At 33.7% G+C, this 22,330-nt stretch overlaps 2 protein-coding genes and 1 pseudogene across 3 annotated transcripts; all 3 read left to right on the top strand.

Annotated features, from left to right (window-relative positions):
• Window positions 1-1,066: 1,066 nt before the first annotated feature.
• Window positions 1,067-5,791, top strand: LOC146949571 (AAA-ATPase At3g50940-like). The gene is made up of 5 exons (XM_085745545.1): window positions 1,067-1,147; window positions 1,729-1,775; window positions 2,432-3,443; window positions 4,020-4,886; window positions 5,148-5,791. Exons 3-5 carry the CDS (start codon window positions 2,499-2,501, stop codon window positions 5,622-5,624), a joined length of 2,289 nt encoding a protein of 762 aa, XP_085601671.1. The 5' UTR covers window positions 1,067-1,147; window positions 1,729-1,775; window positions 2,432-2,498; the 3' UTR covers window positions 5,625-5,791.
• LOC146949570 (AAA-ATPase At3g50940-like) lies at window positions 1,690-14,510 on the top strand. Of its 2 annotated transcripts, XM_085745547.1 has the most exons (5): window positions 1,690-1,775; window positions 8,667-9,678; window positions 11,459-12,155; window positions 13,468-13,637; window positions 13,899-14,510. In XM_085745547.1, exons 2-5 carry the CDS (start codon window positions 8,734-8,736, stop codon window positions 14,373-14,375), a joined length of 2,289 nt encoding a protein of 762 aa, XP_085601673.1. In that variant the 5' UTR covers window positions 1,690-1,775; window positions 8,667-8,733; the 3' UTR covers window positions 14,376-14,510. The 2 variants fall into 2 exon arrangements, with proteins under 2 accessions (XP_085601673.1, XP_085601672.1); XM_085745546.1 differs by lacking the exons at window positions 1,690-1,775; window positions 13,468-13,637; window positions 13,899-14,510 and adding exons at window positions 7,400-7,524; window positions 7,904-7,984 and having other exon boundaries at window positions 11,459-13,116.
• A 5,220-nt stretch (window positions 14,511-19,730) lies between these two features.
• On the top strand, window positions 19,731-21,241 carry LOC146949569 (uncharacterized; annotated as a pseudogene).
• Window positions 21,242-22,330: the final 1,089 nt, after the last annotated feature.

Raw genomic sequence — 22,330 nt, 5'->3', positions numbered from 1 at the left:
ATCTAGCTTAAACAAATCGAAACAATTTGTCCTTGGATTATGATGCGGTCCTACAATATCCAAAAGTATTTGAAGGCTTAGACAGCAATGTGGGTAATCACTCCTCTCATACCGTTCTCTCCCTTAACAATATTGATCTATTAAACTTATTCAAAAAAAAAAAAAAACAATGATCTATTAAATTCTAAAAGGTATGCAGTTCGTGATTCAATTACATCTTTGTTGTTGTCATTGTAGATATGATATATCTTGTATCTAGAGCTTTGGCTATCTGTTACAAATTCTAACATACACTCCCAATGCCCATGACCCATTGTTAATATTAGGGAGAAAATAAATTGGTACCCAAGTTTACACAAAAATGAGTGTTCGGTATGGGTTTCGTGAGTACATTCTCTAAAAGAGTAATGTTAGCAACACCCTCTTTTGAATACTCTCTCTAATACTTATTTTCTTATTGAATTAAATCATTGAGGGTCCTAAGCTTTGCAAATAGAACTCACATAAAATGATGGGACATACATTAATTTCACCCAATAAGAAAGTGAGTATTTGAGAGAGTGTTCAAAAAAGAGTTTTGCTAGCATTCCTCCTCCCTAAAATGTTGTGTTCACCTAATATTCTTACCATCTTGCACTCATAATCATAAAAAAGAACATAAAATAAGAAAATGGACAATTACAACTTGCTTGGTAAGATGTGTATTCCTAGTTCAGCATAGTCTCATTTACAACCAAGTTTACACAAAAAGAAGGAAAAAAACAATTGTAACCCTGCCCTTCCCTGAGTATACCTAAAGATAACGTGTATGTGTGGAACTATACAAAAATGAACAAAGACCAAACAAGAGACATACTAAATATGTGATGTGAACGTTTATGAGATTCGGAAATAAATAGTAAAACAAGTCAGAGTACAAAATTAAACACATGGTATAGAAGGCAATAGAAAATGACCTAACCTAGCTTTTTGATAGTATAAATTTGAACCAAATAAACAGAAGAGGGATAAGGGTTTTCTTATTTGAATTATTTTTATAACTGAGAATGTGTTAGTGTGATGAGAGGAAGAAGGAAGGAAGCCACTTGTTGTGAAAAGAGAAATCAAATCACATGAACAGAATTTGATCTTCGGTTGTGGACTTCTGGTAATATTTTCTCCTAACAATTCCTTCTCTTGCAATTTAAATCTCATAATTTTTTGTTCCTTACACAACGTCTTATTTTGGGGCATATTTAACTTTGTAGAGATGACATTGGAGTGATTTCATGTCCCTATTCCAGTGTTTGGTGAACCGAAAGTAGCCCCTAAGTAATCATAAAGTCAAAATAAAATGTTGAGCAATACTGAAACTTTGAACTTTTTTTTGAGTTGTATGTACTATCATTTTAGGATGAGAGTAATTGCATCTAAGAGTTAAATCAATGCTTACAACTTCTGTGAAGATATAATATCCAAATAATCTTGTTTTTAATGTTGTATTGTTGTTAGAAGTTGAGTATTTAATTGTAAAATATACTTTAGTATTTGAAAGAGTTTTCTGATTTCTTGATATCCCACATCGGATAAATCACTCATTTACATTATTTTATTTTCTTATATAAATGGTCGACTCTCAAATACTAGAGATATCAAAGAACAAAGTTACAAACTTGTCCTCTCAAAAAAAAAAAAAAGTTACAAACTTGTTTTTTTTTTTATTGCTCTCTGGCCTTTAAATTGGCGTAGGACGTGGGGCCTGCTACGTTGGTCTAGTCAAAGTTATTGCACTAGAGGTAAATACTTTGAATACTTCTCCTTTTTTACTTTTTAATTACTTTTAGATTAAGTCTTTCAAAAAAAAATTACTTTTAGATTAAGGAAATTTTCTGACCATAATTTTTATTTATTTAGTTATTCCATTATACTTTTTAATTACTTTTAGATTAATTATTTTTTGACCATGAGTTTACTATAATTTATTTAACTATAATACATACTTTTTTCTTTTGATTTGTTTGGATACCTTGAACTAAGCGTAAAATTATTCACTAGAAGAAACACATGACATGACTTTGATCTTTCAATTGATTTGGAGCAGTGGAATAATTTTATCTATCTATCTATCTATCTATTTGTTTAATTTTCAGGCAAAACTAAACCAAATAATAATAGATATGATGATATACAATCTTAATTCAAGTTTTTTTGTCAAAAAAATAATTCAATGTTTTTCTTTTTTGACAAAAATCTTGATTTAATGGTATTTCTTTATTTCTTTTGACCAGCAGGGAAATGAAATATGAAATCATTTATGAAAAAAGTTTCATAAAATCATTTGTTTGAAATGCACCTCATTCATGTATAGGTTCGGCTATATTTAGGTTTAGGTGTACACTCCAATTGAAAGAAAATTAGTTTTTGAACTCATTGGGTACAATAATTTTTGCAGGCTATATCAGTCAGCTGATCTAGAATTTCAACTGTCTGATCTTCATCAACCGATCGAGACCTCAACAATGTTCGATACCAAGCCACTTGTATCTGCAATGGCCTCAATTGTGCTAATGCGAACCATCACGAATGAGCTCATTCCTCATGAGCTCCTACAATTTATTCAAGCTGGACTTCACCATCTTTTTCGCCAATCCTCCGCACAATTCACCATAGTCATTGAAGAATTTCAAGGGATGGCAAGAAACCAAGTTTTTGAGGCTGCACAAGCCTATCTAGGGACTAAAGCAACTGTCTCAGCAGAAAGAGTTAAGGTAAGCAAATCTGAGGATCATAAAGAGCTTGCATTCAATATTGATAGAAATGAAGAAGTGAGTGATGTTTTTGAAGGTGTTAGTGTAAAGTGGAAACTTATATGCATACAAGTCGACTCATCAAGAATTCGACATTACGATAATGACTCCTCGCCTGTGTCAGAAATAAGATCCTATGAGCTAACTTTTCACAAGAAACACAAGAACAAGATCTTCGATTCATATTTGCCTTATGTGATGGAGATAGCTAAACAGATTAAACAAGGAGACAAGGCAATCAAGATTCACTCAAATGAATATAGTAGCTGGTCTCGTGATGTCAAGTTTAATCATCCAATGAGTTTCAACACTCTTGCAATTGATGAAGGGCTTCAAAGGGATATTATCAAAGATTTGGACAAATTTGTGAGGTCTAGAGAGTTTTATAGAAGAACAGGGAAAGCTTGGAAACGCGGTTACTTGTTGTATGGTCCTCCTGGTACTGGAAAGTCTAGCTTGATTGCAGCCATGGCTAACTATCTCAACTATGATATCTATGATTTAGATCTCACTGATGTACCAGATAATAAGCGCTTGAAGCAACTTATTCTTGACATGTCCAATCGTTCTATACTTGTGATTGAGGATATTGATTGCACCGTAAATTTGCAAAACCGAGAAGAAGATGAAGAAGTTGTTGATAATGGATACAATAAGGTATGTATATCTCTATGAAAATATGATTCATGTTTGATTTTCTTTTTTACTACAATACGAGTCTTGTTTGATTTTATTTCATACCAAAATGCCAAAGGGATGCATAAAATTAGAAATGATTTAGAACAATTTGATATTCATGAATCTAGTTTAGATATATTTGATTGTATGGATGATTTAGGTGAAGGATTTTGGTTCTGTTGTTAAGAATGTGAGTTATACCCAACGCAGACATAATATTTTTCCAAATCGATTGGTCTTATTGGTAATTTTATCGATGCAATGGTTGATCCAGTTGGTAAGATATGACACATAGCTTCAAAATATTTACCTATGAGGGCTTTGGTTTGAAACACATATGTAAGTACTATTATTGGTTCAAACATGGAGACTCTTTGAGATTCAACTCACCTAAAATTTTATGTATAATGAAATTACTGCAAGGTTGCAACTATGCCTAGAGACCACTTGAATGAAATTCTATGATATTATTTTTTTCATGTCAAATATTATTTAGAAAATAGTTATAATGATAACCTAATTTTAAACTAATGTTTCTTGATAATTTTTCTACAGATGACACTTTCCGGACTATTGAATGCGACAGATGGTCTTTGGTCATGCTGTGGAGAGGAACACATAATTGTTTTCACAACAAATCACAAAGACAGGCTTGATCCTGCTCTGTTAAGACCTGGTAGAATGGACAAGCAAATTCATTTGTCATATTGCAACTATTCTGCTTTTAAGCAATTGGTTGTCAACTATCTTTGCATTACTGAACATGAACTCTTTGAAAAGATTGAAGTTCTTCTTGGACAAGTTCAAGTTACTCCAGCTGAAATTGGAGAAGAGCTAACAAAGGATTGTGATGCCACAGAATGCCTACAATACCTTATCAAATTCCTCGAAGCCAAGAAAATGATGAAGGAAGAGATAAAGAACGAAGAAAATGTCAAAGAACATGAACTAGACAGAGAAAATATACAGTCCACTCAAATTAAACAAGGAATGGTGGCACTTAAGATTCACTCAAATGACTATGATTGTTGGTGTTGTGAACCTACTAAGTTCAACCATCCAATGACTTTCAACACTCTTGCAATTGATGAAGGGCTTCAAAGGGAAATTATGAATGATTTGGACAAATTTGTGAGGGATAAAGAATTTTATAGAAGAACAGGGAAAGCTTGGAAACGTGGTTACTTGTTGTATGGTCCACCTGGTACTGGAAAGTCTAGCTTGATTGTAGCCATGGCTAACTATCTCAACTATGATATCTATGACTTGAATCTCACTGATGTTGACGATAATAAGAGCTTGAAGCAACTTATTCTCAGCATGTCCAACCGTGCGATACTTGTGATAGAGGATATTGATTGCACTATAAATTTGCTGAACCGAGAAGAAGAGAAAGAAGCTGTTAATAATGGAGACAATAAGGTGTATATTTTTCTTCAAATATATCATTAGTCTTTGAGTTTCATTCATACTAAAATGTCACACAGATGCATAAAACTAGAAGATATTCAAAATAATTCAACCCTACATGAATCTAGCTTAGATATATTTAACTACAGTCGTAATTTAGCCAACAAATTTTATTCCTGTTGATAAGAACGTGACAAATACATAAATGGCATCAAAAAAATTTATAATCAAGATTTCATTTTAACCTAACATTTGTTCATAATTTGTCAACAGGTGACACTTTCAGGACTATTGAATGTGGTTGATGGTCTTTGGTCGTGCTGTGGAGAGGAACACATAATTGTATTCACAACAAATCACAAAGACAGGCTTGATCCTGCTCTGCTAAGGCCTGGTAGAATGGACAAGCAAATTCACTTGTCATATTGCAACTTTTCTGCTTTTAAGAAATTGGTTGTCAACTACCTTTGCATTACTGAACATGAACTCTTTGAAAAGATTGAAGTTCTTCTTGGACAAGTTCAAGTTACTCCAGCTGAAATTGGAGAAATGCTAACAAAGGATTGTGATGCTACAGAATGCCTACAAGACCTTATCAAATTCCTCGAAGCCAAGAAAATGATGAAGGAAGAGATAAATAACGAAGAAAATGTCAAAGAAAAAGCTGAACCCAAGAAAATGATCAAGGAAGAGATAAGGAATGAAGAAAATATCAAAGAAGAACATGAACAAGATAGAGAAAATATATAGGCCATGTTTGGTTATGTACTATAAACAATAAGCTAAGCTAATTAGATACTCTATATCCTTTTAAAGGCATCTTAAGACTTAAGATTATCTTGAGTTCAGTCTCTACTTTCGTATCAAACTTACAATTGGGATATTTCAAGTATAATATATTAAGTTCTTTGTTATTATTTTTATTATTTCTACCTCTCTTAAAGTGTAAACAAATCAACTCGAGGAACATATTTCTCTAGAAAAAGTTGTGTTTGAGATTATGAGATTGATAACTAACTTCCATAATATCTTCTTATTCTGAAATCTATCTTGGTGTCTTGTGTGCAGATAGTATTGAGGAGGTTGATTAAGCAAGATGTGATGGCCACTTTACATTGATGAGTCCAACTTCAATAAAAAAAAAAAAAAAAAAATCTTCGTGATATCATCTATATCATTGAATTGTAATGTAGTCTTGAGAATGATTGCACGCCATGATCAAATCTTAGTTTCAAAATTGCATTGAAAGAAAAGGTAAAATGATGATTCAACACAGGATGAGCAATTACTATACATTGATGCAAGATTGCACCCTCTTTAACAGAGACAGTTAAAAACGAGCTCCCGTATATAAAGATGGCTACACGCCACAACAAAGACAAGTTACACATTTTCATCACTTTTACCGACTCTTCCATCGAGTTCTCTCTAGAACCTCGATGTAACCTGACTGTGATCTCACGGGTGAACTACCTATGCCATGAACTAAAGTAACTCTGTCGCATAAGAAAACCTCTTATATATTTTACGTTGATTGAATACACATCGATCCGGTATACGTCTGATCAAAGAATCAAAAAATATCTAGCTCAAACAAATCGAAACAATTTGTCCTTGGATTACGATGTGGTTCTGCAATATCCAAAAGTATTTGAAAACCTAGACAGCAATGTGGGTAATCAGTGTCACTCCTCTCATACCGTTCTCTCCCTTAACAATAATCTAGTAAACTTCTTCATAAAAACAATGATCTATTAAATTCTAAAAGGTATGCAGTTGATGATTCAATTATTTTGGTATGCAGTTCATGATTCAATTATGTTGTCATTGTAGATATGATATATCTTGTATCCAGAGCTATGGCTAACTGTTACAAATTCTAACATACACTACCAAAGCCCATGAGTTTGACCCATTGTTAATATTAGGGAGAAAATAAATCGGTACCCAAGTTTACACAAAAATGAGTGTACCGGTTTTGTGAGTACACTCCGAGTAATTTCTCTAATACGTATTTTCTTATTGAATTAAATCAATGAGGGTCCCACACTTTACAAATGGTGGGACATACATTGAATTAATACACTTATTTTCTCTAATACTTTCACCTAATATTCTTACCATCTTATAATCATAAAAAAGAACATAAAATTAGAAAAGGGACAAGTACAATTTGCTTGGTGGTACTTAGAGGTTTATTCCTAGTTCAGCATAGTCTCATTTACAACTAAGTTTAGACAAAAAGAAGGAAAAAAACAATTGTAACCCTACCCTTCCCTGGGTATACCTAAAGATAACGTGTATGTGTGGAACTATACAAAAGTGAACAAAGACCAAACAAGAGACATACTAAAAATGTGATGTGAACGTTTATGAGATTCGGAAATAAATAGAAAAACAATTCAGAGTACAAAATTAAACACATGGTCTAAACGGCAATAGAAAATGACCTAACCTAACTTTTTAGTATTATAAATTTGAACCAAATAAACATAATTAAGAGGGATAAGGGTTTTCTTATTTGAGCTATTTTAACAGAGAATTAGTGTTAGTGTGATGAGACATGAGAGGAAGAAGGAAGGAAGCTACTTGTTGTGAAAAGAGAAATCAAATCACATGAACAGAATCTGATCTTCGGTTGTGGACTGTGGTAATATTTTCTCCTAACAATTCCTTCTCTTGCAATTTAAAGCTCATAATTTTATGTTCCTTACACAACGTGTTATTTTAGGGCATATATTTAACTTTGTAGAGATGACATTGGAGTGATTTTTGAGTTCTATGTATCATTTTAGGATGAGAGTAAATACATCCAAGAGTTATATCAATTCTTACAACTTCTATGAAGATATGATATCCAAATAATATTGTTTTTAATGTTGTATTGTTGTTAGAAGTTGAGTATTTAATTGTGAAATATATTTTAGTATTTGAAAGAGTTTTCTGATTTCTTGATATCCCACATCGGATAAATCACTCATTTACATTATTTTATTCTGTTATATAAATGGTCGACTCTCAAATACAAGAGATATCAAAGAACAAAGTTATAAACTTGCTGGTGATGCAGGGTCTTCTACGCTGGTCAAGTCAAAGTTATTCCGCTCGAGGTAAGTACTTTAAATACTTCCCCTTTCTTACTTTTTAATTACTTTTTTTTGATCAAAACTTTTTAATTACTTTAACACTAAGGAAATTTTTTGACCTTCATTTTTATTTATTTAGTTATTCCTTTATACTTTTTAATTACTTTTAGATTAAGAAAATATTCTGAGCATGAGTTTAATATAATTTTTTTTACTACAATGCATTTTTTTTTCTTCTTTTGATTTGGTTAGATACCTGAATTAAGTGTAAAATCAACTAGATGAAATACACGACTTTGATCTTTCAATTGATTTGGAGTAGTGAAATAACTCTATCTATCTATTGTTTAATTTTCAGGCAAAACTAAACCAAATAATAATCGATATGATGATATATAATCTTAATTCAAATTTTTTTGTCAAAAAAATAATTCAATGTTTTTCTTGTTTGATAAAAATCTTAATTTAATGGTATTTCTTTATTTCTTTTGACTAGCAGGAAATAAAATCTGAAATCATTTATGAAAAAAGTTTCATAAAATCTGAAATCATTTATGAAAAAAGTTTCATAAAATCTGAAATTCTTAATTTAGTGTTTGAAATGCACCTCATTCATGTATAGGTTCGACTATATTTAGGTTTAGGTGTACACTCCAATTGAAAGAAAATTAGTTTTTGAACTCATTGGGTACAATAATTTTTGCAGACTATATCAGTCAGCTGATCTATAATTTCAACTGTCTGATCTTCATCAACTGATCGAGACCTCAACAATGTTCGATTCCAAACCACTTGTATCTGCAATGGCCTCAATTATGCTAATGCGAACCATCACGAATGAGATCATTCCTCATGAGCTCCTACAATTTTTTCAAGCTGGACTTCACCATCTTTTTCGCCAATCCTCCGCACAATTCACCATAGTCGTTGAAGAATTTCAAGGGATGGCAAGAAACCAAGTTTTTGAGGCTGCACAAGCCTATCTAGGGACTAAAGCAACTGTCTCAGCAGAAAGAGTTAAGGTAAGCAAATCTGAGGATCATAAAGAGCTTGCATTCAATATTGATAGAAATGAAGAAGTGAGTGATGTTTTTGAAGGTGTTAGTGTAAAGTGGAAACTTATATGCATACAAGTCGACTCATCAAGAATTCGACATTACGATAATGACTCCTCGCCTGTGTCAGAAACAAGATCCTATGAGCTAACTTTTCACAAGAAACACAAGAACAAGATCTTCGATTCATATTTGCCTTATGTGATGGAGATAGCTAAACAGATTAAACAAGGAGACATGGCAATCAAGATTCACTCAAATGAATATAGTAGCTGGTCTCGTGATGTCAAGTTTAATCATCCAATGAGTTTCAACACTCTTGCAATTGATGAAGGGCTTCAAAGGGATATTATCAAAGATTTGGACAAATTTGTGAGGTCTAGAGAGTTTTATAGAAGAACAGGGAAAGCTTGGAAACGCGGTTACTTGTTGTATGGTCCTCCTGGTACTGGAAAGTCTAGCTTGATTGCAGCCATGGCTAACTATCTCAACTATGATATCTATGATTTAGATCTCACTGATGTACCAGATAATAAGCGCTTGAAGCAACTTATTCTTGACATGTCCAATCGTTCTATACTTGTGATTGAGGATATTGATTGCACCGTAAATTTGCAAAACCGAAAAGAAGATGAAGAAGTTGTTGATAATGGATACAATAAGGTATGTATTTCTCTATGAAAATATGATTCATGTTTGATTTTCTTTTTTACTACAATACGAGTCTTGTTTGATTTTATTTCATACCAAAATGCCAAAGGGATGCATAAAATTAGAAATGATTTAGAACAATTTGATATTCATGAATCTAGTTTAGATATATTTGATTGTATGGATGATTTAGGTGAAGGATTTTGGTTCTGTTGTTAAGAATGTGAGTTATACCCAACGCAGACATAATATTTTTCCAAATCGATTGGTCTTATTGGTAATTTTATCGATGCAATGGTTGATCCAGTTGGTAAGATATGACACATAGCTTCAAAATATTTACCTATGAGGGCTTTGGTTTGAAACACATATGTAAGTACTCTTATTGGTTCAAACATGGAGACTCTTTGAGATTCAACTCACCTAAAATTTTATGTATAATGAAATTACTGCAAGGTTGCAACTATGCCTAGAGACCACTTGAATGAAATTCTATGATATTATTTTTTTCATGTCAAATATTGTTGTTTTTGGATTTCCAAACTGTTAAATTTGAATTTCCAAATTCTATCATCTACCGAAGTTGTTACTAGGTTGAGTCACGACCAGGTCGCTCTCTTTAAGACGTTTCGTGGCACTACCCAAAGTTGTGCAAGGTAGACTATCAACCACGCCGCCTCCAGGATAAAACAAGCCCAGCTACAACTGTTCGATTAACTACTGCACTGTAGATAAATCGTTCGAGAATTACACCCTCAAAATATGGCTCAATCGTTTGATCAAAGCCACTCGATACGGTACATAACCGCTCTATTCGAAACCGTTCAAATTAATATGGTATTATTACCATTCTATTATGGTGCTGAGACCACTCAAATATGGTGTTACCACCATTCTAACTTCTCCAAAACATGAATATGGCACTACGACCACTCAAATATGGTGATACCACCATTTCTCCTTAAAATTATTAAAATAATATATATACTGTTAAGATCATATATTATCGAAGGGAATATGAACCTAAGACCAAGGGACTATGGTCTTAAGAACACTCTTAATACCGAAGGGACAGAAAGGAGTAGAAGAAGAAGAACGATTTGTTAAAATCGAAAGGGAGAAGAGAGAAAACCGCACAGGAAGCATCAACTGTGAGATTTTGGTGTGAAGAATGAGTGGGGCGAGCTCTCCTTTTATAGGCAGAGTTACTTGGGGATTAAGTTTGCTTAATCCTGAAGCAAACGCGTGACTTGGGGATTAAGTTTGCTTAATCCTCAAGCAAACGCGTTTTCTTAATTGGAAATATCCGGAAGTTTCTGGATCGCGTTTTGGATTGGGTCGGATCGTAACAAATTTATTTGTTACGCGTAGCGCTTACGGATAATGATTAAATTAATTAATTAATTAATTTAACATTTTCAAGTAACAAAAAATATATATCATTTTTATAACCCACGACCCAAGCCCGGACCGACCCGACCCGGTCGGACGGCAGCGGCTTCGCCGCGCGCGTGATATATATATTTTGTAAGCGTTCACCCGTTCACAAAATTGGGTACCCCCAAGGGCACACCCTTGGAGGTCACTTTGCCCATATATAAACACTTACTAGTTGGGGTGACCCTCCAATGTGGGACATTTTTAAGTCACACCCACACACTAGTTCTTTCATAGTGTTTTTCTTTCCAACTTTCTTCACTAGAATGACTAGTGTTCCAACAAATATTATTTAGAAAATAGTTATAATGATAACCTAATTTTAAACTAATGTTTCTTGATAATTTTTCTACAGATGACACTTTCCGGACTATTGAATGCGACAGATGGTCTTTGGTCATGCTGTGGAGAGGAACACATAATTGTTTTCACAACAAATCACAAAGACAGGCTTGATCCTGCTCTGTTAAGACCTGGTAGAATGGACAAGCAAATTCATTTGTCATATTGCAACTTTTCTGCTTTTAAGCAATTGGTTGTCAACTATCTTTGCATTACTGAACATGAACTCTTTGAAAAGATTGAAGTTCTTCTTGGACAAGTTCAAGTTACTCCAGCTGAAATTGGAGAAGAGCTAACAAAGGATTGTGATGCCACAGAATGCCTACAATACCTTATCAAATTCCTCGAAGCCAAGAAAATGATGAAGGAAGAGATAAAGAACGAAGAAAATGTCAAAGAACATGAACTAGACAGAGAAAATATACGGTCCACTCAAATTAAACAAGGAATGGTGGCACTTAAGATTCACTCAAATGACTATGATTGTTGGTGTTGTGAACCTACTAAGTTCAACCATCCAATGACTTTCAACACTCTTGCAATTGATGAAGGGCTTCAAAGGGAAATTATGAATGATTTGGACAAATTTGTGAGGGATAAAGAATTTTATAGAAGAACAGGGAAAGCTTGGAAACGTGGTTACTTGTTGTATGGTCCACCTGGTACTGGAAAGTCTAGCTTGATTGTAGCCATGGCTAACTATCTCAACTATGATATCCAGTGGCGGAGCCAGGAATTTCATAGAGCCTGGGCGAAAAATATATCGCAAAAAATTTTAAAAAAGAGGTTCGTCTTTTTTTCAACAAAATTACAATTTGAATTAAGAGAGATGGAATATTACCTACCAAACGAAAATATTGAGCAACAGCGTGTAAATCATCCACTTCTGTCCAATAGTTACCGTACTCAAACGAACCTTTGCTTTCCCTTGAAGGAAAACCCACAAGCTAAAGTTAAGACAAAGCAAAAAATGAAGCAACGCTAATGATGAAGACAAGATAGCATAAACTTTAGTACATAAATTTAGTGTACATGACTACATGAGGAAAATACCACCCAATTTAGGAAAAGGAATTGTCCTCTAATACCATGATAAAATGATAATCCTAAACTAAAAACCAGAACTGTAAGAGTAATAACAACATTAGATATTTATGATAAATAGTTATAATAACATCAGTAAAAAAAAAAGCAAACACATCAGGCCACAAAAACTAAATTTCAAAGATCATACTATCATATGATTCAATTCATTCATCCAGAGATCCACGCCTAGATCCAATTTCAAAACATAGGCATATAATTTAAGTACACCAATTAATCATCTTTCAGCTATTATCAACTCCCTCAAAACCCCACTAAACAGCATAAGTTCAATCAAAATCACCGAGTACAAAATGAAAATATTTAACAATTAACACAAAATGCACACATTATAAATTGAAGTTGTGATAATCACAACCTTATAATCACAACCGTAAGTGTTCCTTCATTTCATAAACTCTCCACTCAATCACACAAAATGCACAATTCTAAATTAGGGTTTGGAAAATCAAAATTGGGGATAATCAACAATTCTAAATTGTGGTTTGAAATTTGAATAATCAACTCATTGAAATGAATCACCCATTAACAAATAACAAGCAACAAACAATAAAATAGAACAAACAAAAAAAACATAGAACAAACCTGGAGAGTGGAGACTGGAGAGGAGAAAGAGGAGAAGGAATGAAAATGACTGAGAGTTGAACTTGAGAGAGGGAGAGGCGCTAGTAGTACTTGACAGATGGAGAGGAAAGTGAAAACTGAAACAGAGAGAGGTGAGGTGAGAGTCGCGACTCACTCTGTCTGAAGGAGAATAGTGTTTCTTTGCCTAACGTACGCGCTGAAACAATCTATTTCTGCCCATAAATTTTTTTTTTTTTAAGTATGAAATGGGCTAATGGGTTGGGCTGTTGCAAATAAAGCAGAAGGTGAGCCTGGGCTGGAGCCCAGCCTAGCTGGGGGGTGTATCCGCCCCTGATGATATCTATGACTTGAATCTCACTGATGTTGACGATAATAAGAGCTTGAAGCAACTTATTCTCAGCATGTCCAACCGTGCGATACTTGTGATAGAGGATATTGATTGCACTATAAATTTGCTGAACCGAGAAGAAGAGAAAGAAGCTGTTAATAATGGAGACAATAAGGTGTATATTTTTCTTCAAATATATCATTAGTCTTTGAGTTTCATTCATACTAAAATGTCACACAGATGCATAAAACTAGAAGATATTCAAAATAATTCAACCCTACATGAATCTAGCTTAGATATATTTAACTACAGTCGTAATTTAGCCAACAAATTTTATTCCTGTTGATAAGAACGTGACAAATACATAAATGGCATCAAAAAAATTTATAATCAAGATTTAATTTTAACCTAACATTTGTTCATAATTTGTCAACAGGTGACACTTTCAGGACTATTGAATGTGGTTGATGGTCTTTGGTCGTGCTGTGGAGAGGAACACATAATTGTATTCACAACAAATCACAAAGACAGGCTTGATCCTGCTCTGCTAAGGCCTGGTAGACTGGACAAGCAAATTCACTTGTCATATTGCAACTTTTCTGCTTTTAAGAAATTGGTTGTCAACTACCTTTGCATTACTGAACATGAACTCTTTGAAAAGATTGAAGTTCTTCTTGGACAAGTTCAAGTTACTCCAGCTGAAATTGGAGAAAAGCTAACAAAGGATTGTGATGCTACAGAATGCCTACAAGACCTTATCAAATTCCTCGAAGCCAAGAAAATGATGAAGGAAGAGATAAATAACGAAGAAAATGTCAAAGAAAAAGCTGAACCCAAGAAAATGATCAAGGAAGAGATAAGGAATGAAGAAAATATCAAAGAAGAACATGAACAAGATAGAGAAAATATATAGGCCATGTTTGGTTATGTACTATAAACAATAAGCTAAGCTAATTAGATACTCTATATCCTTTTAAAGTCATCTTAAGACTTAAGATTATCTTGAGTTCAGTCTCTACTTTCGTATCAAACTTACAATTGGGATAAAGTTCTTTGTTATTATTTTTATTATCATTGAAAAATTACAAGGTGAGCATCAATCTCTGTTCATGTTAACAATGACTGATCAAGTGTTGCTACAAAATTGTTGATATCATTATAAAGAATAAAGAATAGCTTACAAATGCAAATAATTTCAATTTGGCTTGATGTTTTTCTTATAAGAGTACGTAGCAGTCCCAGCATTATTACATTGCAATAGAGCAAAAGAAATGCTGTGCTGACTGTGTACTATACTTTTTGCGAAGAAATGTCTGGTTCAAAACATATGATAAAAACACTGAGAATGTAAAATTATCCCTCGCAACAATGCAGACAAGACCAACCACGATAGCCACTCTTAGGATACTTCACATTTACACAAGTAATACTACAATCTCGATCGTCATTTGGACACGGCACTTTGCCATAGCAATAATTAAAGCAAGCTTCTGTCTCAATCAATATAATATTGTCAGAAACACCATGCACATTTTAAATTTAGATAATCACAATATCATGGTAAGAACCAAGTTTATATTTCTTTCCGTTTGAAAAAATATGATTTGTTTTACTTATCCTAACTTGCAATATTTTTCCATTTCCATATTTAATCTTATAATAGAACATGAACTTTTATGAAAATTTAGTGGAATCAAAATCACCTGAATTGTACTTGAGTGATCATATGACATGAGAGCCCAATTGATGAGATTTTATGACTTGGAGGAGCTTAAGACTCTAACATGAAACCAAAGTTGGCGATACCTTGGTTTTAACCTTTCCTACTACTTTTTCATGTACTTGACGTTCTGTTATTTGATCTTGATGTCCGCCTGTTCCTAGTTCTTCCTACCTGAGCAATAGCTCGAGGCCAATGAAGGGTCCAAGCATGGGGAAATTTTATAACACCATAGTCTACATATTTTCACACAATGGCCATGACATTTGAGAAAATGTCAGTTACCCTTTTGGCATTTGAGAGGTTTTGAGAAATAACCATTTGTTGCGTTGTCTATAATGACCTATGGAGTAGACATCCTTTATCTTGCGGTTGTGGGAAAAACATCACAATGATAGATTTTTCACAAATCCTAATTTTTTCTTGTTACTATGGTTTTCAAAAAATTCTAAGTTTTAAGTATGAATTGTACATATGATTGTTTGATCTTAGTTATCAAAATATGCATTTGATACAATCAAAATAAGAGCAAATAATCACATTAGTTTGCCTCACCTTTAGAACTATGATTTTCATAGCTATTTTTACATAACTATTTTTTGCAAGAGGGTGTGGAAGATAGGTGATGCTGACTAAATGATCCGGCTAAAGGTTACATAGTAAGCTGTGTTTACCATGTGCTGTCAAATATGGAGGAGATCGACCGTGCTGAGACTACCTACATTATTGGGAACAAATAGGTACCATTCAAAGTTTTTCTTTTTGCTCGCTGCTTGTTATTAATTAGGTTACCTACTAGGGACAAATTGGCTCATCGAGGAATCATTATGTCTAATACTAATATGTGTATAAGTGGTTGTAGGATGGAGGAAAGTGTCAATAATTTCTTTGTGGGTTGTGATTTCTTTAGGAGCTTATGGTATTTGGTGCGACAATGGTTAGGTTTTTTTATCTTTAAACTTGTTGCATGTTGAAGATCATCTTATTCAACTTGGAAATTTAGAAGGATTCTCCAAAATGTTTGGAATTCAATTCATATCATATAGTTATCTTGCTTTTGGGTTATCTGAAAGCAAATGAATTGTCGTATTTTTCATAATAAGGAGAGTTCATTGTACCAATTATTTGACAAAGTAAAGCTTTTATCTTTTTGGTGATTGAAAGCGAAACATGTAGATTTAAATTTTGATCATCATAGTTGGTAGCGTGATCCTATTATGTGTTTGAGTTTCGTCACCTAGCTAGCTTCGTTTGGCTAATCCTCTTCCGATTTGTTGTCTATAATTGGTTCCAGATACTTTTGATTTCTATCATTGCATTTGCACTCCTTGTGCTAGATATGAACTTTATAAGTTAATATATTTCATTTTGCCTTTTTAAAAAAGAAAAATGGGATGAGAAGTGAAGTATGCGATTCAGAATAAAAACATGATGACTACATGAAAGAACGATAGCTTCTGGTAAAAGGTCGGAACCTAATTCCTCTCTCCCATACAAGGAGATTAAAATAATATTTCTGCTCATTTTCTTGTCGAATTTAATGTGTTTTTGTTCTTCTTTATTCAATCAATTTGTTCTATATAAAAGATTGTTTCAGACTGAGTCCCAACCCATGTCGCCAGCCCAACACACAATGACCCAATAACCCCTCATCCTCATCTGCTTTTGAACTAACAACCTCGCATGAGCTTAGCTGCACAGAAGCATGTCTCTTTCGATTAGGATCGTTGGCTTGATCTCCAACGAACTCCCTCATTCTTTGTCGGGTTTCACAAAGATAGTTACAAATGACCTCTGTTATATAAAGATGGCTACACGCAACAACAAGGACAGGCTACACATTTTCACCACTTTTACCAACTCTTCTATCGAGTTCTCTCTAAAACCTCGTCGTAAGCTTACTGTAATCTCGCGGCAAACTACCTCCGTGGTGAACTAAAGTAACTATGTCGCATCAGAAAACCTCTTGTATATTTTACTTTGATTGGAATATACATTGATTTTGTATACGTCATATCAAAGAATATAAAAATATCTAACTCAAACAAATCCAAACAATTTGTACTTGGATTATGATGCGGTTTTGCAATATCCAAAAATATCTGAAAAACCTAGACGACAACGTGGGTAATTCCTCACATATACCGTTCTCTCCCTTAATGATCGATCTATTAAATTTTAAAAGGTATGCAGTTTATGATTCAATTATATCTTTGTTGTTGATATTGTAAATATACTATAACTTGCACTACAACATTTTTGACTTTAAGCAACCCTTTTTTTTGCAACTCTCAAAAACCGTCCCAATAACATAGAATAGGCAGCAGTATTTGTCGTGTTGCATACATAATTACCAATAGTCATAAAACCGCCCCTAAAACCATGTTTAGGCGACGCATTTCAACACCGTACTTATTGTTTATACCTACCGTCATAAAACCGCGCCTAGAACCATGTATAGGCAATGGTGAATTTATTCTTCTTACCAACGGTTAAATGTTGTCCCTAAAGGACAAAATATTCAGCCCGCGGGAACTATCCCGCTCAATTGAAAAGAACCAAATAATTTTATTTATTTTATTAATATATTTATAATAAAAAATTATTAAAAGAATAAAGATAAAAGAAGAAAAAGAAGCTAGAAAGACCCATTTGTGTTTGTTGAACAACACATACCAGAAGAAGAAGAAAGATGAAGAAACTAGAATCACCCACCGTTCTCATCTCATCTCAATCTCATTTTTTTAGCCATTCCTACTTAATCGTTTTCCTGTTCAAGCGTGTACTTATTTCGTTCATTTCGTACTCATCTTGTTCAGTTCGATAGCTTTGCTCATTCATCTCATTTTCTGAGTCAATCATTCATCTCAAGTGAGTTCAATCTTACCCTATCCTTTGTTTTACTAATTGTTTGATATACTAACTATTTAGGGTTAAAGTCATTTGTGGTAATGGATTGATTTTTCAGCTTATTAAGATTTGGGGATTTTTTTTTTTTTTTGTATTCTTTTTTCTTATTAAGTCTATGAATCCCGTTGTACACTTTTTTGAGAACATGAATGACCAGATTTGGGGGTTATTTCAAGCTAGTAATTTGGGTTTTGTTTGGTTGAAAACGTGAAACTACTGTACCCTTCTTATTTAGCTTATTAAAATTTGGGGTAAAAGTCATCTGGGTACATAGGTTGTGTGTGTCAAATATAGCTAGAGAGAAATTATTTTTGAATAAATAGCAGATGAGGGTTTTGGCTATATGATTTTTATGTACAAGGTAATTGATAATCACACTTAGATTTTAGTTTATCCCTGATTGGGTACTGTTAACACAGTAGCAAGAAATTTGTTCTTGATGAATTGATATTGTTTTTAGTTTCCATTCCGTGTATATGGTAGGAAGTATATTCATTGTGTGTTTATTAGACCAACATTAATCCAATGAAAATATATGTCAAGTCTATGAACTGAGTAAATTTAGTGCTAGGAACAACTTTATTTTTTATTAATTGCTTTGTATAAAGTCATATTCTGTAATATGTTTCTACTTTATACAAATATTTAATTTAGATTTTCTTTTTTCTAGAAGGAAGAATTAAAAACATATAGTGTTGTTTAAAGTTAACTACCCACCAAAGCTCCATCAAAAAAACGTGTAATCCTTTAAGAGATAAGGTTGACTTATTAGTTTTTTAAGATCCAGAAGCTTTCAAGTTTTTATGCTTTTCATTTTTTTAAGATCTGGAAGCTATCAAGTTTTATCTACATACTAGTGTCTAGTAGTATCTATACTTAAGTAAAAACTAGCATTAGATAGTGCATGTGGCTGCTTTATATGAATGCTGAACTGTGTATGGCTGTTAGCTGTAAAACAAGTGGGTCATATAAGATTATTGTGAGTCATAGTTTTTCAAACTTTATCTTTAACGATAAAATCCCAAGTTAACCCCTGAATGGTAAATAAGTAAGTAGACTTACGTTGCTACTAGACTAATACAATAAATGGATAAATGTTTGAAGTTAAACATATAGTGTTGGGTGCATAGGTTCTGTGTGCCATAGATAGCTAGAGATAAATTTTCTTGTACAAATGGACTATATAAAATAAATGGATATATAACTATGAAACACAAACACTCTTCGAATAAGCCGTGTCCCGGTGTTGGACATGTTACACATGATTTTCTTAAAGTATTAACGGTGTCGGCGTGTTAGTGTCTGTGTTCGTATCCGTGTTTCATAGATATAGAATGGTCTTATGGTTAACAATTATATCATCAACCATTGAAAATATGATTCATGTAGAACTAAAATATGGGAGGGAAGGTTAACAAGGCCACTGCATCTAAAAAAATTATATGTTGGTGAATTCTGATTTGTGAGACTGTCACTTCACTTACTTCCCTATAAATACTTGTGTTTTTATATCCAAAAAATATGTTAAGTTCATCCAGCTTGCAAATGTAACTTATCTTGTGTATATATATGTTGTCGTATTTAGCACATGATTGAGTGTTTAACTTGTGATGTTAAGTGTGTGGATAACATTTTATTGTATGCAAATTCTTACTTTGTATTACACTGTATTAGATTGGTAGTGATGGACAAAGAGTGGACTAAGCTACCAAGGCTTAGTCGTGAATATAAGAAAGGTGTTGTATCTTTCTTAGATTTTGCCTTTACTAAAGGAAAGCCAGAAGGGAGGGAAATTCTATGCCCTTGTGCCAAGTGTAAAAACACTTGGTATGAAAAAAGAAGAGTGGTTTTTGATCATTTAGTAGCCTATGGATTTGTTGAAGGCTACAAAATTTGGGTATACCATGGGGAGCGAAGATCAAGGTTGACAAAAATTGATGATCCCATGGAAGTTCAAGAAGACTCACATGATGACATTGATGGCTTATTGTTTGACACATTTAGAAATTTTGTAGAAACCGATGGAGTTAACAAGGGACCTAATGGGGATGCTAAGAAATTCTACAAGTTAATGGACGAGTCAAAACAACCATTGTACACAGGATGCGAAAATTTCTCTACCTTATCCTTCATTATTCGGATGTACTTATTGAAGTGTCTTCATGGGTGGAGCAATGCATCGTTCACTTCTCTCTTAGAGTTATTGAAAGAAGCAATGCCTGATCTTAACATTCCCAATTCTTTTAACAAAACAAAGGCCATGATTAAGGACATTGGTCTTGATTATGAAAAGATTGATGCTTGCCCCAATGATTGCATGCTATTTTGGAGAGAACACAAGGATGACAATTTTTGTAGATTTTGCAAAGCTTCTCGGTGGAAAGAATACCCTCTAGTGGATTGTGAGTCCGAGCAACCCAAAAATGATCATAAAGTTGCTGAAAAAATTCTGAGACACTTTCCCTTGATTCCTAGGCTTCAAAGGTTGTTTATGTGTTCAAAGACAGCTGATTCAATGAGGTGGCATAAAGATGATCGCACTAAAGATGGGTGCTTAAGGCACCCTGCTGATGGCCAGGCGTGGAAGGACTTTGACAGGCTTCATACAGACTTTGCTTCTGAATCACGTAATGTAAGACTTGGCTTGACTAGTGATGGATTCAACCCCTTTAGAACTATGAGTATATCACATAGTACATGGCCTGTTGTGACAGTAGCATACAATCTTCCTCCCTGGTTGTGCATGAAGCCTGAATTTATGATGTTGTCATTACTAATTCCTGGGCCACAATCACCAGGAAAAAATATTGATGTGTACCTTCAACCATTAATTGAGGAGTTGAAAGTGTTATGGGAATCTGGAGTAGAAACATATGATGCCTCAAAAAATCAAATGTTTCAAATGCGTGCTGCTTTGTTATGGACAATTAGTGATTTTCCCGCGTATGCCATGTTGTCTGGTTGGAGCACAAAAGGGAAGTTGGCATGTCCATGTTGTAACAACAACACTTCTTCAACCTATTTGAAACACAGTCGAAAGATGTGCTATATGGATCACCGTACATTTTTGCCAATGGACCATGCTTGGAGAGAAAATAGAAAATCTTTTAATGGAAAAAAGGAACTTAGATCTGCACCGACTATGTTAGAAGGGACAGAAATATTAGAAATCTTAAAAATGCAGGAAATTTAAGAGATATTTCTTGCTGCTTGCACACCTTGTGCTTGGTTGTAATCAATACACCTTGTGCTTGGTTATAATCAATAATATCACTAGGACTAAGAAACTTTCTTATAAATGCAGGAAATTCATCCAACTGGCGAGGAAGGCCAACCTGATGACGAAGATCATCCTGGAAATGAAGATCAAGAGGGATGATGTTATTTGCATGTTTAGATTTTATAATCTCCAGCTACTACTAAACTATGAACAATGTGTGTATAAACCAATACTTTTTGGTTTTTTTGAAGCAAACACATATGTTACTTTCAATTCGTATATGTTTTGGATATTATCACGCATGTAATATTATGATGCAAGACTATTACCTATTTTATTGAAGTTCTTATCATTCAAAATCTTGAGTAGTTATTATATATATATATATATATATATATATATATATCAACATATCTAAAACTATCATTCATATAACTTCAATTTAACAAAAAAGCATTGCAAAAACAGTCAATAATCTACTATGTATTTATAACTAGAAAAGTTTGAATAACCGTCCCTAGAAAGCTTGAATAGCCGTCCCTAGAAAAGTTTGATCAAATCAACAACAATGAAAAAAACCGTCCCTAGAAAAAATCGAATAACCGTCCCTAGAAAGTTTGATTAAATCAACAACAGTGAAAAAAACCGTCCCTAGAAAAAATCGAATAACCGTCCCTAGAAAGTTTGATCAAATCAACAACAGTGAAAAAAACTGTCCCTAGAAAATTTGAATAACCGTCCCTTGAAAGTTTGAATAACCGTCCCTTGAAGACTGTGAAACCGTCGCTCATGACTCCGAAGAAACCGCTGCTCTTCTGTCCTTTAAACAACGGTTTTACGCGACTGTGGCCTAAAACACAAAAACCGTCGCTTTTAGAATAGGCCACGGGCGTATATGGGACGCTTTCATAAGCGTTGCATAACCGTCGCCTATGGATTTAGGGACGGTTTTCTTGTTTACAACAACGCATTTTGAGTGTTGCCTAAGATCAAAAATGTTGTAGTGTTGTATCTAAAT

Source organism: Medicago sativa, chromosome 2 (genome assembly GCF_051527215.1).
Source record: "Medicago sativa cultivar Bolivia chromosome 2, Bolivia_mono, whole genome shotgun sequence".
NCBI classification, from domain to species: Eukaryota; Viridiplantae; Streptophyta; class Magnoliopsida; order Fabales; family Fabaceae; genus Medicago; species Medicago sativa.
Note: the sequence above shows the minus strand (reverse complement) of the source record. Positions and strands in the feature narration are given on the sequence as shown.